This window comes from Gadus chalcogrammus, chromosome 4 (genome assembly GCF_026213295.1).
Source record: "Gadus chalcogrammus isolate NIFS_2021 chromosome 4, NIFS_Gcha_1.0, whole genome shotgun sequence".
NCBI classification, from domain to species: domain Eukaryota; kingdom Metazoa; phylum Chordata; class Actinopteri; order Gadiformes; family Gadidae; genus Gadus; species Gadus chalcogrammus.
The window spans coordinates 8,012,734-8,039,774 of record NC_079415.1 but is presented as its reverse complement, the minus strand read 5'-3'; the positions used below and the strand labels follow the sequence as shown (position 1 = coordinate 8,039,774).

General features: G+C 44.3%; 1 protein-coding gene across 5 annotated transcripts; it reads right to left on the bottom strand.

The window, feature by feature from the left end:
• Positions 1-37: 37 nt before the first annotated feature.
• LOC130381748 (lysosome membrane protein 2-like) lies at positions 38-26,757 on the bottom strand. Of its 5 annotated transcripts, none has more exons than XM_056589488.1 (14): positions 26,650-26,757; positions 26,188-26,320; positions 18,057-18,214; positions 17,192-17,339; positions 16,384-16,572; positions 15,471-15,562; positions 15,099-15,218; positions 9,715-9,893; positions 3,452-3,570; positions 2,782-2,855; positions 2,640-2,691; positions 2,279-2,431; positions 1,940-1,987; positions 43-1,571 (listed from the first exon to the last, which is right to left on the bottom strand). In XM_056589488.1, exons 2-14 carry the CDS (start codon positions 26,308-26,310, stop codon positions 1,464-1,466), a joined length of 1,563 nt encoding a protein of 520 aa, XP_056445463.1. In that variant the 5' UTR covers positions 26,311-26,320; positions 26,650-26,757; the 3' UTR covers positions 43-1,463. The 5 variants fall into 5 exon arrangements, with proteins under 5 accessions (XP_056445467.1, XP_056445466.1, XP_056445463.1 ...); XM_056589490.1 differs by lacking the exon at positions 26,650-26,757 and adding an exon at positions 26,510-26,616; XM_056589489.1 differs by lacking the exon at positions 26,650-26,757 and adding an exon at positions 26,431-26,498.
• Between the last annotated feature and the right edge of the window lie 284 nt (positions 26,758-27,041).

Genomic DNA, 27,041 nt, shown 5'->3' with positions numbered 1-27,041 from the left:
TATAAAGCTCAATAAAAACATACAAGGCAATTTGTAATAAACAATTTGATTGTATTATATTTCGTGAAACACAAGAATCAATTACACAGAAAAGAAAATTCAATTTCAACTTTGAAATACGTACAATTCTACAGATACGCCACTATCGTTTTTTAACTGAGCATAGCCAGGCTCGGTTCAAACAAGTTTGAACCGTTTGAGCCTATTCAGAATAAAAAAATAAATGTTGGCTACAAATTCTGTTCGATTTATTTAAAAGCTCTGTTTCAGCATTTTGCTTAATTTAGTTGGAAAAATAACTTAAATGATTTGAAAAACCCTGGAATTTTTAATGGGCTTATTGCATGGAACAATTAAATGATATGTTGTATTTTGAAGCTCTCTTTCAAGTAAACCTTTGACATTTTCAAAGTTTCAGACCTGGTTAGACGTTCTCTAATATCCTACCATTGGTAGATGAATCAAAGAAATGTAAATATTCAATGCCTTCAGTAACAGTTCAAAACAGTTCAGTGTTTTATAACAGTTAGGCTAAGCCACAGCCATAACACAGACGCATTGAAAATCAATGTGCAATGTCTTAATTGTGTCTAAACCAGTTACATTTTTGAAATTTCTGTGGTACAAAAATGGATTTTGTCCAGACTCAAACTCACGAAGAGGTTGTAACAGAGTGACAAGGGTTAGAGCAACATTTTCACAGGCTAAGGGAAATAAACAAAGTAGTTGTAAGTAAAAAATTTGAACGTTCCATTACCAATATAAATGCTTGCATGGCACTACAAAGAAAAAACAAATATGAATAACTTCTATACATCTCTACAATTTTCCAACATTAGAATTACACAATCAACAAAAAAAACACAACTTTACAGAACAGTGAACATTTCTCACAGCTTTAAACTTGATGCGATGATATTAAACATTAAGAGGAATATATGCAGTTCAAGATTCCAAGTCTATGTACAAACAGTGTCATAAGAGTGATGAGTTTGTATTTATGAGTTTCTATTGACTAAAAACAATGAACAACAAGACCATTACCATAACTATTTGAATAGACTGAAAATGTAACATAGGAAGGCTGTGGAATAAGTAACACATATTTTTGTTGTCAAAAAAGTGAATTGAGATGTACCAAAAGGAGTAAAGGCCTCTCCATTAGTAAATAACAAATTTCAAACACAGTAACTCTTCTAATACTTAACCGGACATGCCGCCATTGTGTTTTTGAGACGATAAGTATCTATCATAGAGAATATTATAAAAATATAACTTTTATCAATCTCTTGCGGGACGTTGAGTAAACTCTCCTTATACTTATCATGAGTATGCTTATAAATACAGATGGAATTCTTTCCTCTCTCCGAAAAACAATTTGGACCTCTATCAAATCCTTCCGACTGGCCGTCCTCCACAGGGGTGCCTGTGCGCAGACATGCGTCCCCTGCTGGCGAAGTGTACTACTGCTCGGAGGTCAGAGGCGACAGGTGCATGTCTGTTCCGTTCTGGGGATCTTCCTTCTCTTTCTGACCCACGGCCGTGTAGGGTGAGTCGTCTTTGGCGGTAGACTGCGGAGAAAACTGGTCACATGTTACAGTGTTGTTCTAGAAAGCCCGACCTTGCCTTGTTCACATGTTGCTGGACTAAAAACTTGGATATAAATACATATTGATATGTTTTAGTTGTAGTATGCAATAGAAATGTCCCTATGCCGTCATCGTATATAGTGATATCTTTCAATATGAAGCGGGTCGTAAACAAACTAAACAAGACAAACAAAGAACATAAGCAAATCGTGCCACTTGGTTAACCACACAAACCTTTCCTATTGGATGGAGGATGATGAGGTGGGAGGATTTAAAAGTGTATGAGGCTGACACGAAACGGTGGAACGTGAAAGCATGGTTGAAAGGACAAAGACAAAAGCCACACTTACAGAGGCAGCGTAGAGAGGCTTGGTGAACGCAATCTTTTTAACTTCCTTCTGCACGGGGGAATATCAGGTGACAAACATGCACGATGCTGTTAGTACGAATTGAAGTAGATGAGTTATGAATTATCATCCATGTTGGTGAGTACAAAGTTAGTGTTTTGCAGTGATATCGTGTGAGTTTTAATGAGGGACCTCTAACATCAAATATGTTTTGAATAAGTTCAGCACAATAAAGTCAGAAGCAGACAAACGGACACATAAAAGAACAAATGAACTTATATTCATCATTATAATATTGGACCACATGCTTTTGTGAAAAACATTAAACATGAGATGTCTCACCTGCTGGTGGCGGCTGCGAAACAGGAGGATGATGAAGACGACAAGCAAGATGGCACCCAGGCCCACGATAAGGAGAGGGAAGTTCGACACCACAGTCTCTATGAGAAGCAGCTTCTTGAGTCTCTCTGCGGAAGCGTCGTCAATCTCCACAGTCTGTTGTGAGAAAACAGTGCCACGCCATGAGGGAACAAGCAATCAATAACTTTCAATTCATCAGATGCTTTTATCAAACAAAGATACAGTTACATTTAGTATTGATTCAACCCCATCCAAACCAAATATTCAATATCCAGTGATTGAACGAATCACCCACCCCAAAATGCCTGCTTTCGCTAGTGAAAGTATGAAAAAGAGGGCTTACCTCGTTGATAAACATGACTGGAAAGATTGTGTCATTTAGATTCCTTGTTGCCCTGCAATACGTGCGAAAGAGCAGGAATAACATTTTGAATGATTGCTTTTTAAAACGTCATCTGATACAGCTGAAAACACCAAATACTCACGGGAAGTAGTTGATCCTGCCGATGTGGATGTTAACCTGGGCTTTCTTGCTCGCACGAACAGGAATCCCAGTGGTCTAAGCCCAACAGATACATTTCATTTATTTATATGGTGAACCATGAAATTATTTTGCCTCGGCTCTAAAAGATATGTCTTGAGTGAATGAATTTGATTTGACTTTGATTTGTTTTTTATCCTCACTGGTGATCTTAACCTGTGCAAACATCACGTCATGGCAGCAAGGGGAACATTACTTAATTATTCATTTAATTATTGAACACTAGGGGGCGCCACAACATACCACTTGTGCAATTTATTCACGCTACTAAACTATTCCACCCTGTCACGGTAGATAACAGAAGAACTGACCCAGGGCTGATGCTGGCCGTTTCGGCGGAGGGGGGGTGGGAGAGCCTTTTTATATGTAAAAACATCTAATTTGCCGAAATTGAGTGACAGGTAATACAATTAAGACAAACAACGGTGGGCCTCTTCATAACTAATTTATATATTTTTGTAATTCAATAATGTAAAATATATATATTTTTCTTTTTTACAGACCTTAATTTTTGGTGCCCCCCCAGGTGCCCTATGCACTCTGCGTACTCTGAGTATAGGGAGCGGCGTGCCTGAACTGACCGCAGTTTGATAGAAACACAAAAAATGTCTTACAGGGTTCAGATCCAGGAAGGTCTGGTGTAACTCCTTCACTGGGTTGAGCCCCGTTACGCCGTTGGCATATTTGGGGTCCCCAAGGTAGAAGTGTGGGAAGGAAGCGACCACCGGAGCGCCTGGGTAGAGAAGAGGATGTAAGGGCAGGTGGTAAGGAACTAATGAAGGATCCTGGCAAAGAGGGCTGAGTGGGCAGAATGGAAAGCGAATCCATATGAAATGGTAAAGAGGAAACTGGAATGTCAGCCTGGATGGGCAATATAATTATATTTTTCCCTTGGAAAATTACGTCAAATGGGGCGCCCAAATTCGAAACAAAAGACAGTGTTCTTAAACACCTAGTTTATACTGGAGATCAGAGATCAATATGCAAGAGCTAGAAATCCCTTGGCAATCCCTCTTTATTTTATTTATAAAAAGTAAAGAGTCTTTCCCCTATAGGCTATGCACCTAGCAGCGGCGGTACGCCGCTGCTGAAATATGACCGCCGCTGCTGAATTTCTTTTTTTTAAGAGGAGAGCTTCATATTAACGGAGGAACTTCCGCAGATTTGGAGTTTGCGGTTCAATAGATCATCAGTGAAACATCGTTGCGACACAATTGAGTGTAGTAACCCAGAGAACCAGCTACAACATTGTTTTCATCCAAACGAGCCGTCTTTAGCGAACGGTGAATTGCATTGGCTTCTACGAGCAGTCGGGTTTCAGCCGCGAGTTTAGGGACCGTCTGCAAAGTGCAAAACTGAATTGCATTGTCTTCTACGAGCAGTCGGCTTTCATCCGCGAGCTTAGGGACCGTCTGCAAAGTGCAAAACTGAAAACGAAAAAAAAATTCAAAAAAATTCAATAGCGTTGCCATTATTGACTCTAGAGCCCCAAAACTTGTTACATAGAGGCATGGCCTCTTCATGGTCCTACTACAACCTTCCTTCAGGAATCTCTAACCTCGGATTGGTGGGTGGGCGTCTCCTGTTTGACAAAACCAAAAATGCAGCACGAGCGCACCTAACATAGTTTCTGCTGTTTTGTCTGTCAAAGAGGCTAGCTAGTCTTTATCAGAAAATCCACGATTTCCAGCTGTGTTATAACATGACCTGGTAATAATAATACAATAATTTTAAAACCTTGACATAATCTGTCAGGTGACTATTAAATGACAGTTGACCACAAGACGATTCTATATATGCCTCTTCTTGAATTGCTTCATGTTTTAGTCGGCAGAGCCTTGTAATGCTGCGTAGCATGATAAGCATGATTAGATGCAAGGAGCAGAAAAATATCAAATATATATTGATATGGGTGCTAATTTTCTGTTGAAAAAAATGATGGCATTAGTTTATCAGCTGAGGGCATATTCATTGCTATAACAACGTGAGTTAATCAACAAGTAAAACATGTTCTAATACCATGAGACTCAGGCAGCTGATAAAATAATGCCAGCAGTTATTTTTTAACTGAAAATTAGCACCCTTTTTTTTTGCTTCAGAACAACAAGGTTTTTTGGCATCAGAAGTTTTATAAAAATGTATGGGTCCCTGAAGGTGAGACAACATAGTTTAGTGCTCCCGAAATAGTGGTCTGTTTCTCATAGTATTCGACTAGTACATGTTGTAATGTTGTACATACAAAAGGTATGTTGATACAATTTATAAATTGTATGGGTCCATGAAAGTGAGGCGACATCATGTTGTACCAATGTGTTTCAGTAACATATTCAGGAAAATATGGTAATTTTTGAGTGAAACTTAAACAAAATAAATGTAATAAACCTCAATTTTGTTATTTGAGTTCACAACCATTGATTATTCCTTCATCCAAACAGTCTTTTTTCATTTCATCACTTTAGTGGTTCAGAACTGCATTATTTAGCTGACACGGCAGCTATCGGCTTAGACATACAACAGCATAGTAACTAAGAAAATAAAAATAAAATCTTGCACAGGACTTTATATACTTCATATACCCCTGTGGCTGCCTGGGGTTGAGCCCCCCCAAAAGTCAGAACCTAGACTCGCCCCTGGTTGCCATTATTGACTCTAGATCCCTAAAACGTTTTCCATAAGCATGGGCTCTTTATGGTCTTACTGCAACCTTATGTTTTGAAAAATATATCTCTACTTATTTCTAAGAAATTTATTTTTAGCAAAAATGTCAATATACATTTTTTTTAGCAACATTTTCAGTAGCGTCGCCATTATTGACTCTAGAGCCCCAAAACTTGTTCAATAGAGGCATGGCCTATTTATGCTCGAGGCACAGACCTTTTCGATTGTTGTAGTATTTGGGTTATGGGATTTTAATGTATAGGGTGGTTGTTGATATAAATATTTTTTGTTAAATAAATGTAAATAATGTTTTTAAAGATTATACTTGTAATATGTTCCATCTCTCCTTATTTCCCTTGCTCATTAATGTGCACAAATGTACTGTATGTATGCTGCCAGTAGACACATAGAAACCTCCCGGCAGGGTGCGCTTTGCGAGCACACAAAAAAAATTGCGTGCGAAAAACATTACATTTCACCTCCGCTGCTGCAACTCCATCCTAGGGGAAACACTGTAGTTTTGAGAACCAAAATTAACTCTCTCAGGTAGAAAGCCTAGTGTACAGTATGTTCATATAATTTAACCCAAGGTACTATCAAGGATGCAGTTTTTTTTTACACATGACCACTATAAATACCTCAAGTTATTAATACAGAACCTGCCAAGACAATGTTGATTGAATACGACCTCATACCTTCTGAATTCAAAACAAAGTACTTCCGTTTCCCTACAACCCATATCAGACACAATGGGTGCCGACATGACATGCTCGTCCCTTCTGATACACTTTTGGCATGTCACACAGAATTTCCTATCTAATAATCTATTGTGGTGCTGTTCCTTCCCGTCTTTGTCAAAAATCGATCACTCAGCCTGGAGGCTCGTCTCTGTTGTGATCGTTTGTGGTGATACGGTCATGGATATGGTAGCCAACTCCTCTTCAACCTAACCCTATGGCAACAACACTTTCAAGTACTCTAATTGTTTCGGTGGAACATGGACGATGTTTGGTTACAGAACACCTGCAATGAATGTTGGTGTTTTGGTATAAAATTTGAAAAAACAGCGTTGACATTTACTAAATAAAATATATTTGATACAATCGTGGCATTTTTACAAGAGAGATCACCTATTTCCACTGAGTCCAGTATTGAACAAAAAAAATAAGGCCTTCAAATACAGTAGCGTTAATGTTGCAGTGAGTAGCGGGCGATGTAGCATGCAAACACAACAGGGAAGGAAACTTTGTCGAGATTACATCTTGTGTTTGGATTTAATAAGTGATACGGTCTATTTTTCCCAGCTTCTAATGATTTAAGGGCTTGGCTAGTGCTCCCCGATGGGAGAAAAGAACAAACTAAATGGTGCTAGATGTTTCACTACCGACAGGGTCGCCGACCGACAGCATGCCTGTCTAGGCCGGCACGCAGTGTTATTTATAGTGGCATGCACAGCAAATATTAGGGCATGTAGTTTGGGATTAATGTGTTTTATATATGTTTATATTCCTGATAAACTCTTTTCAAAAACATAACCTGATAATCACGGAATCAGGATCACGTGACCTCGTCCCGTTCACTTGCGGAGGTTATGTCCCTTCGTCCCCTGTCAAACGAGGGTCAAAGGTCAACGATGTGTGTGCACACGCTAGGCACTGAGAGCCCGTCCCGCCCTCTCCGTTCTGTGACCTATGCATTTGTTCAATATTCCCCCTAATTTTTCCACACGGAGTCCACACGGTTCTCAACCCGATGTGTTTGTGCAGGACTTCTCTCTCAGACTGCGTCAGTCTATCTCCCACAGCATACAGGACACAAACATAAGCATAAAACAGCGGATCCTAACAGGATCGCGTAGCAGTCGGTCTCTCACTGGTGTAAATATAGGTAATGCAGGGGGATACTCGTCTGCGTGCTAAGACTGCTATCGTCATGTTCGTGTGAGTTGCCCAATGGTGCTGCAGAACTTCTATCGATAATGTATCATGCAGTTGGGCGTATGCATTTCCTGCTTCCAATTATCCTTTTTATTTAGTTTCTGTGCTTAAAATACCGCCTTTGATTCGGCAAGGCCTGCTCCGACCTGCTGTACGTGGTGTTAAGGCTTAGTTATGGTTCCAAATCGACGCAACGCGAGGGGGTACACAGACCCATTGCGTCCTTGCGGAGCCTTTTTTTGTCTACCGTAAGGGCCTGACGTGCGCCTCCCAAAAACTGCAACCTTTCGTCGAGGAGATGCAGCGGCACGGGCAGCGATTGGTCCGCTAACAAAAACCCGAAGCAGAACCGAAACAGATGCCTCGAAGTGGAACAATAACTGAGCCTTTAGGGTGCGCATTGTCACTCACGCAGGGCGGGGGGGGGGGGGGGGGGGGGGGGGGATTGGCAATCTTGCATGGGGGCCCGTTCCTACTTCGTCACGCCACTGATACATATATCTTCCTGTCATAAGAATGAATGAATCTGCCGAACGATGACAATATGAATCGGGTCATACTACCGGTCGAAAAATGATTAACCATTTCGCCGCATGCCTTTGGCCCTCTGTGAATCTGATCTCCATGACGGCTTTTAAGTGCTCTGTTGTCTTCACTCAACAGTGTTTCCCAGGGGCGGGGGGGGGGGCTTCCGACCTCAGCTAGTATGCTTACCATCGAGGCAATGGGCCTTGCGGCGAGTCGACCCCCCCAAGTTTGATTCATATTCCACATGTCACTCCCCCTCTCTCTTGTATCACGCCTTCCTGTCATTCTTCACTGTCCTGTGGACAAAGCAGCACTCGACAGGAGGTCGCATGCAGATCCTCTCTCGGAATACACGCTCCCTGTTACCGCCGCCCGCAACCTATCCACTGCTGTGAAACCAAGTTTCACTTCCCTTGTATTGCCATTAAGATCTTTGTGTTTGTTACACCTACAGAGTTCAAAGGTCGCCCTTCTGACCTTGACCATGCCTTGGCCCTGTAGGTCAAGCCTTCGTGCCATAAGGGGTGCTATGCATGGTCGGTGAGCTTCCTCCGAGAGAGATCACTTCCTCCGAGACCGGCCTCAGTTAAAGTTCATCATTAGTTCATTATTAAATCGAATCATTCATCATATAAGGCTTTAATAGTTTTGCCGGGAAATAAAAAAGGACACGATAAGAGAAAGAGACAAACAAGATGAAATATTATTTTTCCTGGAATCAAAGTCTCTGTATGCGTGTGCGTGTGGTGTATGCGACTGAACACTCCTCACTGCTCTATTGATGGTTATGCTGACAGAAGCCATATCACCTTCAAACCCCATACAAGCCTCACGTGTCTGGTGGCGCGGGCCTTCAGACTAAAAACAAAACCTAGTGGCCGGCAACAGCTCGTACCGGCGAGGTCACCTCAGCTCACACAGTACACACAGTAAACACAGCGCGCACCCACACACAAACACACACGTGCACACACAGAGCACGCGCGCGCACACACACACACACACACACACAGTAAACACACACACACAAGCAGACTCTGAAGGACACCCAGGACATTCCATTGTGTCTGTGCACACATATTTGCTCCGACACACACACACACACACACACACACACACACACACACACACACACACACACACACACACACACACACACACACACACACAGCCAAAATGTAAAGGCCTACACCGGCAAACGTCAAATACAAACACGCACACTCTCTAATCCTCCAGACCATAATAAAATATCTCCCTCCTTTAGTAGCTTGTAAACAAGCGAGCTCGCAAGACGACCAGTAAAGACGGTCCAGTAATGTGCGACAGTTGGGGCCAAAAATGCAACAGGCACAGAGCCGGTTCTGATGGGCCAGGGCCCCAGTGAGTCAGGCGGCAGGGCTTACTGTGTTCTCAGTCAGCCGGTAGGTAGGAGGAACGTTCCGGAGCGCTGCATCACATGGCTAGTTTCAGGGGGGAGGAGAAAGGGGGGGAGGAATTTGCTAGTGACGTGCGTGTTGTGTTATTGCTGGGGGGTGCTAACGTGAGCATTGCGGCTAGGGTGTCGTTTTTATCTCCTCGCCGAGTCAACTCGAGAAACGCATTCACTAATGTCCCCGTTTCCCCCAACGCCGGTTTAGAACGCGCTTTAGACGAACCCGGCCGTCCTTCAGTCTAGAGAAGAGTGAAATAAGGGGAAGTGAGGCGGCGCCCGGATGGCGATGACAGTGTTGGGAGACGGGGCTGGCTTTTTTTACCCTTTCGGCAGGGGCTGACGTTGAGGACGCCAGAACCCAGACACTCCTTGGGCGTGACGCAGAAGCCCTCATTGGCCGGGTTCTCCTCCTTGCTGGCCAGGACAGCTCGCGGCGGCGTGAAGCGGTACGCGGGGATCCCCTTCACCGTCACGTCCTTCTCGAACTCCATGAAGATAGACCTGGAGTGTGAGAAGAAGTCACAGTGATGAATGGTAAACGGAGGGTGAATCGACTGCATTTATACAAGCGCTTTTGTCCAAAGCGCTTGACAGTATTGCCCCGACATCCACCCATTCATGCACACATTCATTCACACACCGATGGCGCTGTCAGCCATACAAGGCGACAGCCAGTTCATAGGGACCAGTCAGGGTGAGGTGCCTTGCTCAGGGACACCGCGACACTCGCTTAGCTAGGAGAAGCCGGGGATTGACCTAGCAACCTTGCGGCTACCAGCCGACCCCGCTCTTCCTCCTGAGCTACTGCCTTGTTTCAAGGCCGCAGTCATAACATCCTTTTGTTCCTTCATGGAGGTTAAGATAGAGAGAGATAGGGAAGGCGGATGCCGGTTCTAACGTTATGTCACGAAAACAAGTCCCAAGTCCAAGGGTGCAATGTTGTCGTGACAGTTCACTTTGAATTTGTCACCCTGCCCTGATTTCTACTTCCAAGATCCGCTTTATTTTGTGACGGCTGTCGAAGAATCCTTCGGTGTTGGACATCACACAAAGAAACTCAATATCTGAGACGCTACACTGTACAAATGTTGAGATGATATAACAGCCAAAGGACAGTTTTTTAAACAATACTGGGGGTTCGCCATGGCTGGGAAGTCGGCTTTTTGATGAACAAAACAACGGTGATCGCTAGTAATAAAGTGCTGTCTGGTCTGCGGAGCACCCACGGGTGCCATGGAGAACACAAAGCATTCTATACAGCCCCGGCCAACTGGCAGGGAGGACACCCATGGCTGCTGCATCAGCCCACATTTGCGCAAAAAAAAACGTTACTGGCCCTTTACCCCTGGTATTTTAATGAGAAGCAGTGAGTAAAAAAAGAAGGATCTTTTTGGACACACAACTTCCTTCCACCAAATCTTTCTCTCTTGTGAAATCGTGGGAAACACACCCTTTATCAACCCGTGTGTGGACTGGGTCGTACTGGAGGCCTGGTTTGTGTTAACAGTGTTAGAGGAGTGAGACGCCTCCAAGGGAAACTCTGCTATCTAATGGACAGAGATCAGTTGCACGGTCATTTGAAGACCTACGGACGGGGAGCGAATCAAGCCAAAATATGAATATGCATCGTAACCTGTTAACAAAGCAAACGGATGCATTCCGGGCAGCGTCTGCATTCAAGTTTTCCATTGAAAACAAATTCTGTCGACCTAATGCTTGAATATCTCCCTCAAGAGCTGCAAGTTGTCCCAATTTCAACCGGTTGCCTAGCTCTTAATATAAGACCGCTCTGTAACTCGACCTGATACATGAGGACAGCTGGGATTTGGTGTTTGAATTAGACTCTTTCAGGCGCATTTTCAAAACAGCAATGAATGCAGTATTATTAAGTAAATAAAGTAATGGAGGCTTGTCACTGCTTGACCACTGGACACGTGGTCCTCAGATCTTCATATGTCCCACAAACGGTTAGGGGTCAAGTGCTCAGGGGTTTTAAACTCATGAAAGACCTTTGACGTGATTGATACGGCTGAAAAGAGGAAGAGTAATGTACGTGTGGGTGTGTGGGTGTTTTGTGTGTGTGCGTGACAATGTTTACACAAAGGGTTATAATATAACATGTCACACATTTCCTAAATGTGTTAATGTGGAAAGAACAAGGACAAAAAAGGAAGGGGGGTGGGCTTTCCCCTTTGGAGACAAAAACAAGGACGTTCCCTCACTCAGCCTAGCGCTATACAATCAGTAAGTGGGTGAAAGTGTTGAGGAAGCATAGCGGTGGCGGGGGGGGGTGGGGGAAGGGTTCCTGACATGTATCCAATGGGGGCCTGGGGTCAAGGCTTCCGAATAGATTATTTCCACACTGCACACAACATTGAGGGAGGGGGGGAGTGAGAGGGAGTATGTGAAAGAGGGAGGAAGGGAGGGTGTTTGCGGTGTGCAACTGTGCTACAGGTCAAGGTTGTCGGCGCCGAAAGAAGTTAAACTGGACGTCACGGGCACATAGCGAGCATGAGGACATTGTCTGGCCCGCCCAATCCCGAGATTGATGAACGCATTAGCCAGCGGGGACACATTTCAGAATTCCTCTGTCATCTCACCAATGGCGGTGGGCGTCTGATCACCTGATACTCTACACCGGCTGACATTTAGTGACATACTCAGATTTACAGCAAGTCACTTTGAATAAAAGCTTCTGCTAAATCAAAACACAAGGAATATAGTCACATCGGAATGAGAACCAAAACCTAGGTTTACCCTTAGCCTAATTCTAGCCCTTAACCTTAACCACCCAAAGTTTGTACATAGCATATGTAAGGGATAATCCTGTTTAAACCCTAAACCTGAAGCATGGATTTGGTATACGTAAGGGATAATCCCACCTAAACCCAATGCATGGATACAGTATGGTAAAGGGTAATCCCGCCTGTGCCCTAAATCGAATCACAAATCTTGGATTAAGTTGAGTAAGAGATAATCACACTTTCACCTTGGCCTCTTTACAATCAATCCAATAAGGGTTTTGACTGATACTTTTGGCAATTCTGTCTCAAAATTGTAACTTTTAGCGTGCCCTGTCCGTTGTGTTCCTGGACACACAAATGGTTCGTCCAGAGAAATACATGGGTCTAGTTTATGTCTCCAACGCAATCCGCGTAAGATTCAGATGGAATACAAATGTTAGCTCATGAGTCCAGTAAATAGAGGAGATATTGATAACGACCTTGCGACATAAAAGCGTTGCTAAATGATACCCATCTAAATCCCGTAGGCCAGCCCATTTTATAGACCATGTGAGATTTCCCAAACTGAATAAATATGGCACGTATCTGAACACAAACGCTGGGTTAACCTTGGGGTAACCTTGATGAGTGAAAACGCTGATTATTCGCGCCTTAGTTTTTAGTACCTTTACATGCACTTGTTAGCTAGTATCCCCATGTCAGTGTAAAATGGCAGATGTGAAGAGGCCAATATCTGAGCAGTTACATAACTTCGCAGAAACTAATTTTAGTGTTAGAAGTGGAGCTCTTTATTTTTGCTGTCTTCTTAACTGCTAGTATGTCCTGAGTTAATTTCTGAGTTATTTTAGCTCACGGAGCGCTGGCCAGCTAATGTGAGTTTGAGGAAATGTTTTAAATTGGCTAAGGTAGCGTTGATGAGACCGTAGCCGTGCAGTTGTGTTGCCGTGCAGTTACCGGAAGTCTCTCCAGCCAATCAGAATCCACTATTCACCCGGCACATGGAATGATCGTCAATCATATCACCGGAAATACCTAATATCCCCCTCATCACAACCATTGTTTGTTTTATCAGAGGTCTTGAGAAAGGCAAAGGCCATTAGAAGTGCCCCTCCTCTTGGCTTCGTAGGAAAGATTATAAAACGTGTTTTTCCAAACAAATAGGTCAGCACATTTAAGGTCTAAATTGAACGAGCACCTAATAATTAGGGGTGGGAATCTCTTGGCACCTCACGATTCAATTCGATTCCGATTATGAGGTCAACGATTAGATTCTGAAGCGATTATCAATGCATCTCGAAGCAATTTTTTTTTATCTACATTTCCATGCGTGATTTTCAAAAATATATATATACATCTGGGTTTGCTACTCAGAGTTTGCTAATCACTTCCTACTTTTGTGATGATCATTAATGACATCAACAGATGAATTAACTTTGATATTTAATAAGAGAGAAAGCTTTTGTCACAAATATGACTTTCTATGAACAATGCAATAATCAATGCAGCTTGCATTATAACACAATATGGAAGCATGCAAAAAATTGGTTTCAGTTTTATTTTCTTTCTAATCTTTCTTTTCTATGTCATTAAAGGAAAAGCTGCTCTTGAATTAGAAGGAGTTCTTGTTCCTGGCTGTGAGTTTGCACGCATGCTATGCGTAGGCTGAATCGAAATCTTGTCAAGACAAATCAGATTGGCCAATACACACTGAAGATAAATTCAATGATTTTAAAATTACAAAAAGCATCCCTCTATGGCGAACAGAATGTTGCAGCAGGCAAAAAAAATAAAAAGAATAATAATCTTTTCTTTTTTTTTATTCAGATTATTAATTTATCTGCATCGAGACAGAATCGTTCTAGCGAGAATCGCGATGCAACGAAGAATCGATTATTTTTCCCACCCCTACTAATAATATCACATATTTGTGTATAAAAGCATTTTCTGTGTCCTTCCAAAGAGTTTATCAGGGCGATTCATCCCAGTTTTACAATAAATCTGAAAAAAAAAGTCTTGTTTTATTTTACCAGAGGTCTTGAGAAACGCCAAGGCCATTAGAAATGCACATCCTCTTGGCCTTGTAGAAAAACATTGTAATAAAGTGTTTCCAAAACTACGAAAATTAGGTCAGCACATTTCAAGTCTAACTCTAACGAGCACATAGAACATCATCAAACGCTTCAAAAATCCAAAGCGCTCTCTCTCTCTCTCTCTCTCTCTCTCTCTCTCTCTCTCTCTCGCAACCTTCCTCTTCTCACCTAATTTTACATCTTAAAAAAAAAAAAGGCCCTGCTCCTATACACTGCGGCTGGCCATACTTCCTGATGTTTGTGTAGCAGGAGTCCCTCACAGTATAGGATGCGGATGCATGTCAAGAAAACAGTCAACTGTTTTGCTGCCAGGCGATCCGGTTATTATGTTTACAACCCCTGGGGTTCAAGGCCTGTGGACATTATTCCCATACAAACTATAAAAGGCTCCCCCCCTGCCCATGCACGCCATACTCTGCGGAAAAGTTGAGGCAAGGTGCCAGACAATAACAGATAATCATCTTATACGGCTTGAAAACATGCTGTATGTCAAATGAAACAAAAACTAATTTTGATACATTTATATTTAGCTTACAATAAAAGATTTAGCTCTAAAAAAAGATTACCTGGAGGCTGGCTCACTCACCACGGACAAAAATAAATGGGCCTAGTTCCTTTGTTTAGAAGCTATGACTGCATCTTCAAACAACATCAATTCTAGATTTGGGATCATGAAACACATCATAAAGAAACATAATTTATTTATTCTAACACACACAACACACACTCTCACACACACACACACACACACACACACACACACACACACACACACACACACACACACACACACACACACACACACACACACACACACACACACACACACACACACACACACACATGAGTAGCGGTTGTTGTGCTTCACATACCGGCAAAGGTCAGATGTAAACACGTAGAGGCGCTCGTCTCTAGACAGCAGGGGGTGGAAAGCGCTCCCATCTGTTCCATTGATGGAGTTGCTTTGGTTTGAATTCCAGAATTTGAGCTGGCTGCAAACACACAGCGGGCACACCGCATCAGCATCATGTTGATATGATGATGTGGTGTAAGGTGGATGTGGTGTAAGGTGGCTGCTTAATTTTTAACAATGAATTATATTATCGGGATTCAGCTAATGTAAACACAGGGTGTGTGTGTGTGTGTGTGTGTGTGTGTGTGTGTGTGTGTGTGTGTGTGTGTGTGTGTGTGTGTGTGTGTGTGTGTGTGTGTGTGTGTGTGTGTGTGTGTGTGTGTGTGCATACCTTTGACCGCTCCATGTATGAACTCGACCATAATCCATGAAGTTCTGCTTCCCGGTGTGGTACACAAACTCCCCACCAAGAGATCCGTTTTTCTAAAATCCATTCAGACTTTAAGTTGCGGACCCAGACTCTCATTTCAAAATCTCAAAAGGAAAGAAAACATTTGCAGAAGCGACTTGAATAAAACCAGAAATAATAACAATTTGTGTCTGCTCATTCGCGTAATCGAGCAATCGCACACAAAATACATTTCAAAGTGGACCGGCCCACTTCCCGATCTTCCCGATCTCCAGTCTGCTGCTGCAGAGTGAATTCAAATCGCCGGCACAACGGGCTGGGGGTCTAACACCGATATATATGCATACTATAACTGAATTTCACATTAATTGCAAATATCCCGCTGCTCCGGGTTTTCCTTTGTAGGCGCGTTGAGAGGAGGCGCGGAAGAATCAGCTGTCAGCCCGTGTGCATGTGTCAGTGATACGCAGGTTTATCCAATGAGTGGTAGTGTACCCGCGCACCGGTGGCATGCATGCGCGCTTGTCTCTGTGTGCCTGTGTGAACGAGAACGACAGGGAGAAAGAGTGCTATGCGGAGATGAATGAACGATAATTATAATTCAAAATCGCCAAAAAAAGAATAAAAAAAGCAGAAAGAATTTGTGGCGCTCGGTGCTCATTCTGTGGCGCTGGGCCACACATTGGTCTTTGTATTGGAAACACTGATCACTGTGACAGGTGTCCATATGTAGAGCCATCATCTATAATTCAATAATGTCGCATATCACATTGCTTATGTCCACCTCAATTGTTGACAATAATCACGTCAATGTTTTGCGTCTCCATTTCCAACACCCTTATTAAATCGGCAGAAATAATGAAAAATACTTTTTGGGGGAATTCTATCTTCTCACCTTGTACATCAGCCCAAACACCCCGTCCACCTCCGGGGTGGTGGTGGCGAGGCTGACCAGCATGGGGTCCTCGTAGCCCCAGAGCAGCTCGGCCACGGTGCGGGTGGTGTACAGGCCCACGCCCATACCTCTCAACCAGATGGAGACAGCGGACGCCTTGAAGAAACCCTTCGCCTTGTTCATCACCGCCTGGGGGGGGGGTCAGGGGGCCGGTCAGAGGAGGAGGCAGCAGGAAGGAGGAGGAGGAGGCGGGAGACGAAGAGGTGGAGGGGGAGGAGGAGGGAGAAGGAGAGGAGGAGGAAGGAGGAGGGAGGGGGAGGGAGGAGGAGAGAGGGGGAGGAAGGAGGAGGGAGGGGGAGTCAGGCAGGAGAGGAGGACATTGAAGATGAGGAGAAGGGGGGGGGTTGACGAGGTGGAGGGGGACGAGGAAGATGAAGAGGAGGGAGACAAAGAGGTGGAGGGGGAGGAGGAGGGAGAAGGAGAGGAGGATGATGAGGATGAGGAGGAGGGGAGGACGGGGAGGAGCAGGAGAAGGAGAGGAGGAAGAAGAAGGACAAGGATAGAGAAGGAGGAAGACAAGAATGTGGAAGAGGAAGAAGAAAAAGAGGAAGGAGGAGGAGGAAGAGGAGGAAGAAGAGGGAAACTAATTGTTGAACTACGAGGCCCAAAGAGTCTCTGTTGGAATTGGTTGTTGAGGAGGTTCATTTAGTTCACTATGTGCAAAGTTGTTCTGGTGGGTGGAGACGCGGGAAGGGGGTGGGGGGGTGGGGGGGTGGGGGGGGGGTGGGCACAGTAGGCCGTGACCTACCCAGGCTGGAATGTTGATCGTGTTGACGACATCATCAGCTGGGTCACCGACGGATTTCTCACGCAGAAACACAAAGGTCTTGGGGCAGTACGCCGAGACCTTCATGCCGTCCTCCGCCACGGTCACGTTGGCCTTAGGCCTGTACTCTCTGGGAAGGCACCGACGAAAAAACACAAAGACGCCTTGATTCGTTTCAGTGGAAAACAACAGGGTTGTGCTATCCATCACAGCTCGTGTAGCGAGGGAACCATGTAGAATGTGTTCAGTGATGTGTATGTACGTCTTGTGAGTGTTTCTTTGACTTTATTCTGTCACATTTCATTGTGTCTTTGTAGATTGTTTTTCTTTTGTAGGTGTAAACGCTGTATTATGTGTGATTACGCTGTCTATAACACAGGTGGGGTTTTCGACGCATAAGTGTGTCGAGTACAAGTGGCGAGTACAAAACAGAAATGCACTGGTAAGATAACATTTCCGCTGAGGCCACTGCAGACCTTGATATCATCTGTCATACCCCACCCTTTCAGTGGTGGGGTATGACAGATGAACAAGGTCACCTGTACTCACCTGTACAGTCTGATTGTATTTCATTTTACACACGCTTAAACAGTGAACAGGGAGGGGTTCAGAGGACGGGACTGTAGTTTTGCTCCTGGCTCCAAACTAATTATTTAAAACAAATAATGAAATATTTTGCCTTTGGACAAATTTTCACTCTGAGCTCCAGAAACATGCATGGATGTGTATGCGCTTGTGCGTGTGTGAGCCTGTTTGTGTGTGTGCACGGCACGCACGTGCAAATACTGGTCGAGTGCGTGCGCGTGTGTGCATTCCCATTTCCGCTTGAGGGTCCTCCTAGTCCTACCTGTACGTGTAGGGTCCGACCTGAGACAGTATGGCCATGGACCCTCCCTCCACCTCCGCCAGATTGGTAATGTTGAAGAAGAAATACTGCATGTACACGGGAGGGGGGGGGCTCTTCCATGACTCGAACACCCGGCTGCCCTCCGTCAAAGTGATCTCCTGGGAGACGACGAGAAGAGGGCACACACACAGAGCTCTGTGTCAGAAACAGCTGCGTTGCGGTTGGAACGGCAGGGCTGCGACGGAGGCCGTGATGATGGAGCACATGGGAACACGTATGGTGTGCGGCGGATTGGAAGCTACCACTGTGTGCAGTGCGAAACACAAGAAATATAGTAATGACAGCTGGGAGTGCTCCTCAGAGGTAGTGGGGGTGCTCTGTTCGTGAATGAATTATGTGCAACAGGTGTTTTGAAAGGAAGATAATCCACAGTTTTTTTGAGAGGACGATAATCAACAGTTTTCTTGCACATGGATATATCTACCGTATTTTCCGCACTATAAGGCGCACCGGAGTATAAGCCGCAGCAGATCAATTGAATGATGTGTACATATATAAGCCGCACTGGACTATTAGCCGCAGGTTTTTTAATGTTTAATTACCATTCGGGCTGGCCCGAATGCCATTTTTCAGGCTTCGAATACTAGTTGGTTTTTCCAAGCGAATATTCGAAAACTCTTCCAGAAAAAAACACCATCAAACCACCATCAAGATATCTATTCTTCCTCCACCTCTCTTGCTTCTCTGCTTGGTGTCGCTTATAGTTTGCCTCGCTCACTCTGGTAACGTCACGTACGTGAAAAAAAACAACGAAGCTCCGAACACTGATTTAAGATTTGAATACTAATTTTCCGAGTGGCCGTTAGCTATACAAATCCATAGATTAGCCGCACCGTTATATAAGCCGCAGAATTGATAAATGGGGAAAAAAAGGCGCGGCTTATTACGGTATATGCAAATATAACCGCTCCGACGGATAAAAAGAAACACCATGGGAGCCCTTGTCTGTGTGTGTGTGTGTGTGTGTGTGTGTGTGTGTGTGTGTGTGTGTGTGTGTGTGTGTGTGTGTGTGTGTGTGTGTGTGTGTGTGTGTGTGTGTGTGTGTGTGTGTGTGTGAGTGTGTGTGTGTGTGTGTGTGTGTGTTAGTGTGTGTTTGTGTGTGTGTCTGGGGGCACACACACATGAGAGCACACACACACCCATGACCATGAGAGCACACACACAGAAACACACACACACACACACACACACACACACACACACACACACACACACACACACACACACACACACACACCCTTGAGAGCACACATACACACATACACAATTAGGTAGTGGGATGGTGGGGGGGAGAGAAACGCTTCCACGGTTCCTTTGTCGACGGTTGCCAACGGCGACCCAGCTGACAGGTCATGTGGTTACGGCCAGCCGGTGCCGACTGGTTGGGGAAGCAGTGCGACTGTAATGCGCCCAAAGAGCCCCCTGCCAACCCCGGCAGAGAGCACTAATCTATCCATACCACACTGCCCTAACGTCTGTTGGGGGGGGGGAAGAACAGCCCCCCCCCCCCAGAGAAAGAAGACCAGACTGTGATGCGTTACGGAAACAACAAAAACAATTAAGTTTGGTTGCGATACAACATGGTGGAATGTTGTGCTGGGCTGGTTATGGACTAGCCCGCAGTTCATTCTGCAGTCCTGCTTATTTTTAAGGGGCGGGCCGCCCCTCTCGCCCAGTCGGGGGTCCCCTCTGTTCGCTCAACGACTAAAATTCAGCTGAGTTGCCAAGGACAATAAAGCTGTCACCTTGGATTGTGGAACGAGGGGGGGAGAGAGGGAGAGAGAGAGAGAGAGAGAGAGAGAGAGAGAGAGAGAGAGAGAGAGAGAGAGAGAGAGAGAGAGAGAGATGGGTCTCTATGGGTCCTCTACTTTCATGGTGAAAACAAACAATATGCTAAAAAAAAAAAAAAAACTCAATGGGAAACCACAACAACAACGGTCTGTCTTCTAACGCTCGCTGCCTCCTATAGAAACCACGAGACAACTCCCAGTAGGAAAACACATAGAACAGGTGGATACACATACGACGGAGCCCTTTGATGTTGAAACAGCCTTTGGGTTTGTGGTTAAAAGTAATTGACAATTGAGAGAGACCTATGGATATGGCTTTATCAAAGACATTTCCAAAGGAGTCTAAACTCAATCGTTCAATCAAAATGACAATGTCCTTTTTTTGCCTATTAATAACTATCAAGAAACATATTTTGTATGGGGGGCGGGAAGGGTCACCACAATACTCACACACACAGACACACACACACACACACACACGCACCACACTACCACGTGAAAGAACCAACTTACAACCCCCCACCTCCATTTCTGTTCATTTATTTTTCAATGAGGTCAGCCGGGGGAAAGAGGCTTAGAGGTGGAGGAACTGTTAGCGAAGGTTTACATCAAGTTAGCTCCTTCAAGCAAGGGGGAACCTGAACACACAATGCTGCTATTCTGAGGGGATAAGTTCTGTGCACGCTTTTATTTTGGCTGAGGTTTCTGTGTTGTTTGAAATGAGGGCCCTAGCAAGGCGGGGAGGGATGCCTCTACTTTAATAGTACCCCCCAGCGTGGTACTTCATGTGTTTTCAGATAACCTAATGCCCTCCTGCATTGAACGTATATTAAAGGTCCCATGACATGCTATTTTATGTATTCTTTAATATAGGTATTAGTGGGCAACTAACACAGTAGTATTCAAAGACGTTCCCGAAATTCAGCCGTGGTGCAGAGTTACAGCCACTCCGAGCCAGTCGCACATTGAGCTTCCCCCAAATGCGCCGTTTCGGTGTCTGTAGCTATAATGCAAAGGAGGAGGAGCGAGGCGGGTCAAGGAGGAGGGTGGGGGTGTGGCCCTGAGCAGCTTGCAGCCACGGTACCATGCGCTCTGCTTACAGTGGATGTATCGCAATGGCGAGGCGCACACAGCCTTTAGCCGTGTTCTGTAAATATTCTAGAACACACGGGAGTCCTGGAGCTCTATATCTAAATATTATCATATAGCCTACATAGATATCGATATCATATAATATATATTATCACAGCCAAAAGCTGTGTGAGCCGATATTATAAATCTCAAACGACCGCGTTGGGTTCTCCGACGTTCCTGGTTCTTCCGCGTCCACATCAATGTGAAGTAGACTGAACCGCGACAAGGAGGAGAATGGCATTGTTGCCGGGCAGCGCTTAGGCACCTCCGCCTCCTGCAGCGCCGAGGCGGTGGTCCCTCGGCAGCGGGAGATATTCGCCGCCAACAATCCCTTTCTCCTCCATGTCGTGGTTCATGTTCTTGAGGGAGTCAAAGCCAAAGTTCCTTCCCCCCAATTCATTCTCGACCTTGGCTGAGATAACCCCCACTACGAGTCTCGTTGTAGAAATACCAGAGACGAGAGTCCGACCTGTTATGCGCCATAACACCAAAAGCAGAACGGTTATCCAAATAACAAGGAAGTGTACAACACTTCTGTTACAGTCCTGGAGCACTATATCTAAATAATATCATATAATACATAGATATCTATATCATATAATACATATTATCAGGGCCAAAAGCTGTGTGCGCCTCCAGACGATATTACGAATCACAAACGACTTTGTCGGGTTCTGTGACGTCTCTGGTTCTTCCAGTTTCACATCAATCTGAAGTAGACTGGACCGCGCGCTGCCTGCTGCCGGCTGCCCGCTGCCGGGCAGTGGTGCTTCGCGGCGATGGTGCCTCGCGGCAACCGGCGGCATGACGCAGTTCATGTACTTCAGCGAGTCAAAGCCAAAGTTCCTTTACCCCAATTCCTTCTCAACCATGGTTCAGATAACCCCTACTACAGTCTCGTTGTGGAAATACAAGAGATGTCAAAGAACCGACAAGAAACACTTGCGTTACAGTGTGTGTATTCACACACACACATGTGGCACTCGCACAGTCGTGTCTCATTGGCGGGCCAACGTCTCTGGGCGGGCCAGGCAGAGTAATGGGAGGAGCTTAGATGCCCTGTGACGACATACCTAAAGACATTCCAAATCAGCGCGCTTGAGCCTCCGTTTTTCAAAGGCGAGCAGAACAGCTAGTGCTAGTTTTAGACCAAACGCAAGTTTTAGCCACTGGGGGACCATAGGCAGGCTAGGGGAACTCATATGTATGTTAGAAAACCTCATAAAGTGAGATTTTCATGTCATGGGACCTTTAAAGTGTTGGAAGGTGGTTGAGGTGACAGCCATGTTTGTTTATTCCAATTGTTAACCAATGGGTACTGTTTATGAAGGTGCCTCAATTGCACTCCTTTGTACAGTTCTTGTACGAAACTGACCAACACAGTTCTCTGACCAACGCAGTACTCTGGCCAATGCAGTACTCTGACCAGCACAGTGGTCTGAAACAGCCTGCAAACAATCACATGTCATCATAGTCAACAAAAAGTATTTAGACTAACCCTAACCCTAACGCCTAGAGATGCAAGAAACAACAAAAGCTGATTGCTTAAAAAGGGAAGTTTCTCCAACCGCACCACACCTGCCAAATCTTCAAACTGTCTACACCAACTGCTGTAATCACATGACCCCCCAGTGAAACAGGACAGAATGAATCCCCTTTTAGCCGATGTGATGTATCGAGAAAACAACCGCCAAAGACAATGTTCCCATGGTGCATACTTTATAGTCTTTTTCCACACGCTAAGCATCTTGACCGCGGCTACGCTGTCATAACATGCACTGTCAATTGTTTGAACTCTGCGTTTTTCTCTCTGGATGGGTGGGACTTTATTTGCCCGTGGGCCAGTTCAGAGTCAAATGTTTCACTTGACCTGTGAGGCCTTTGAATGTGTAGTCCCGCCCGTGTGAATGGAGTAGGGAAAAACATAATAACCAAAAAATGATGAAGCATTACATTAAAAATACGATGTGTTTCATGTAACTGTTCCTGTCATTTTCTCTTTCCTAAAGAAACACCTTTTCTACCTCCTCACTTAAAGTAAAAAAAAAATCTTGGCCACTAAAACAGTCAATTGAATCTGAGGATATAGTACAAAAGCCATTGCACAAAACAAATACTGAGAGGCACGCTGTTAAAGGCATTACAACCATGCTCAAGTTTCACCCCGCTATTAAAGTGGAAATATCAAGATTTAAGATGTCTTTAAGTGTTATCACACTCTTTAATGCTTTTAAATACCTTAAAATCACAGTTTTTCCTCAATTGAATTTGCAGAACGAATGTTTGATAAACTAACATACATGTGTCCGCAAAGAGACTCCAGAAGGTGAGATAATAGACACATTTAATAATTTTAGACTAATTTTGTTTGAAAGATGAATAGTTGTTAGAGGAGGATACTTTTGATATCAGTCTTTAAATAAACAAAATAAGTAACGTTGACCTTTGTATTCCATCGATTCTGGAGACAAATTAACCCAAAATTAAATGAAAACCTTACAGGAGGGGGGGTGGGGGGGGGCTGAGAGGTATAGAGACAACATGTCGTTTGGGTTATCAAGTTGTAAGAGTTGGGTTCGACCACACCTAAAGAAGGCCCAACAGTGGATTCCAGCACCCTGGGGCAGCCAGCATCCTATACACACAAACTCTCCGCAAGTCCAACGGTTCTGGGTCACTGCCAACTCCACCAACTTTTTCAGCGATACTACTTCAATATCGACATTTCACCAAACATGCTGGCTTCAGGTTTTTGCAACGCTGAACCCAAACCCTACATCGCTGCCATACTAAAATGACGCACTATGGGTCATAATGGCTGCTAAACAACACTCAAAACTTAAATGAACTAAACACCTACACTTTGATATTTACTTTGATCTAAAAGTCTGCTTAAAATGATCATGTGCCAAACTAACTAGTGCACCTCTACCATTTCGTTGTCGAAGCTTCCACGACTGAAGAGGGCGATGTAGTCGTCGCACCTTTGTTGACCGTCCTGGTCAATAAAGTTCATTTTATGGCAGACAGAACACTGGCCATGTCCGTACTGGAATAGCTTCCGCTTTAATATATCGATATATATGTCGAACATCCAATTACTGAATGAATATGTGAAGCTTAACAACACTTTGCCTTAAAAGTTGATATTCGTCCATAATGAACCAAAACAAAAAAAAACATCAGTTAAATGTGTGAAGATGCAAATGCATTGATTCAACATTATGTCCCGAACAGGATATGACCTAACCTACTGTGGTATTACAGCATGATAGTCGACTGTACTACATAGGCCTACAACAGCAAAACCTTGAAAAGGAAGATGACCACACTGCAACCACACCATGTGAAGTTGTCATAACAAAGCCATTGACAGGCTGTGTTGTCTTGGTTGATGTCAAGTTGTCATAACAAAGCCATTGTTTTGCCTTCGGTCATTTAAAGTAGTAACAAATACATCGCAAGCAATGTCAACTTTTCAAAACTCAACAGTTGACTGAATAAGATTTAATGACAATGGTAATAAACGTTCATAACGACTTCTTCACCTTCATCAGAGGTATCGTGGCATGGCTATGACATGTCATGTCAGTCCTATTCACACCCTTTTAATCACGATGAGAATGGGCTGATTGTGTCATTCACTGTCATTTTACCCCTTTTCATGACATCTTGAGCTGCAAATTAAAGTATGGCCACTCTTCCTTTTGCCTTCCTTTGCCACAGGACGGCAAAAGTTTCACCATCAACGTTAAGAAATCTGTGGTTTCCGAGACTTAAATGGAAAGGAACCTGGTTGACACTGAATGACCAGCTGCCATTTGCTGATAACATTGCTGCGACAGCTGGCTCCTGCAGAATCATGCCCCACAATATCAGGAGGATACGTCCTTTCCTCACCCAAAAGGCCACCCAAGTTTTGGTCCAGGCTCTGGTCACCCTCCCTCTAGAGTAGACTACTGCAGCTCCCTTCTGGTTGGCCCGTCTGCATGCGCCACGCGTCCCCTGTAGCTCCTCCAGAATGCAGCAGCCCAGCTGGGCTCTTCAACCTACCCAAGTTCTCCCACACTACACCACTCCTCCGCACTATGCACTGGCTACCCGTGGCTGCTCGCATCGGATTAAATCCACTGGTATTTGACTACCGTGCTGTGAACGGCTCCTGCCCATTCTACATCCAGGACTAGTCAAACCTTACATCCCGACTAATTCCTCATTGTTGATGTCCTGGCTCCACAACATTGAAACGAGTATTGGACACAGCAGAAACTACACATATTTCGTTGTAGAATGAAAACTCATCTGTTCAGACGGCAGACTACCTCTTGTTTCTATAGTGCAGCACTTAAGGCAGTTTGCTTATTTGATTAATTTGATGTACTAAATCGCATGCTTTTTGCAATTCATGGGTTTTATTGTCATGGTTCAATGCATTTAGTCGCTTTGGAAAAAGGTAAATAAGTCTTAATTCAATGTAAAGAAATATACTGTAATGGAATGCCATGCAAAGGCGTGTACTCTAATCACACACACCCGCAGCGTTGTTGAAAGTGTCGAACTCCAAACACACTCTCACCACTAACACACAATGAACAGAGCTGCAGGACCTTACCCCTTTAGATTGCAAACTCGTAATTTAGTTTAAACCTGCTGTCAGATGCCCGCTCTAGTTAAGAAGGACAGTAGGCTAGATATAATTAAAAGCAATGCATGCATTCAAACACTGTTCAACACCACTTCAATGATAATGCAATAAATTGCATATTCTACAAAATACTAAACCATTACGAGCCCATTCATTATGCGTTTCTTGTTGAGTGAATCCGGAACGACTTTCGTCTCTTCTTCAATAAGCACCTTTTTGTAATCATGATACCCGATTTGACCTGTCAATGGGTGGCCTGGGTTAACAAAATAAGCCTTCCAAGTACAACAACACTACAACACCATGCATCGAAAGTAGTTTCAATTAGCGGACTAACGTAAGGTCCCACAAATAGCAATACTTATTTCAAGATTGCGGTATGCCCCACTTGTTGATCTAAAGAATTACGTTTTGGCTAGTATGTATTTATCTATCACGCTTCCAGATTTGACCTGAACATTGTAGATCGATGATTTATTTTAGTAGGCCATAAAGAACTTACCCCTTTCAAACGGTTGTGGATGATGTTCCTGAAGACGTGAGAGAGCGTTAACCCAATCCCGATGACCAGCATGCTGGCGCAGGCGATCCCCACCACGTAGAGAGCACAGGACCTCCGCGTCATGCTGATGGATCTGGAGACAGAGAAAAGAGCTTCAAGTCTTGTAGTCGTCTTGTATTTCTTATTTTTTACCAACATTAAGAGGAAAATGTATGTTAATGCGTTTTTTGTTCATCCATTAACCAGCAATGGGGGCGAAATACGTTATTTTTCCAAGATAGTGGGATCCCCCGTTTGCCGTTATACGCAAGTTAAGCAATACCGCAACAAAAGTTGTAAAAATAGCCTCTATATCCCCGTTGATTATGCGCTCCAAAAGTGGTTGGTTTTTGTTTTTTTTGTATCATCCAACGCCTTCCATGTGCAAATACAGCCACCCTTTGGTCGGTTTTTATTACCCACCTTGTAGTTAATAATAAACTGAAGAACTACTAGCAAAGAGCCACGCGGTTGCCGAGAGAGACTTGAGGGTCTTGGACTATAGTCTGAAGCTATATGGAGCGGCTCGCCCTCAGCACACGCCCCCCACGCGGGAGAGTGTCACGCAAAAGTTGATTGGTCACCCCGTCATCACCAGTTAAGGACACGACCCACAGGGGAGACGGTACAGTAGTAGTGCAGCACGGCCCTGTAGTCCAGGGTTTAGAATTGTTTTAGCTTTACGGTTTGTTTTAGAAGCCTATGCATTTTACAGCCAGGCGATTGAACTCCACTTTGATTTTGAGTGCACAAACCCAAAAAATGTTACGTTGAACTTGATCAACATGGAGCTTTTACTTGGAAAACACGTGTTG

Coding starts and splice junctions, on each gene's coding strand:
- LOC130381748 (XM_056589488.1), bottom strand. CDS start 26,310: ATGACGCGGAGGTCCTGTGCTCTCTACGTGGTGGGGATCGCCTGCGCC. Junction 15,219..15,470: donor CATACATGGAGCGGTCAAAG/GTATGCACACAC, acceptor GTGTGTTTGCAG/CCAGCTCAAATTCTGGAATT. Junction 3,571..9,714: donor CGTCAGCCCCTGCCGAAAGG/GTAAAAAAAGCC, acceptor TTCTCTACCCAG/GCGCTCCGGTGGTCGCTTCC.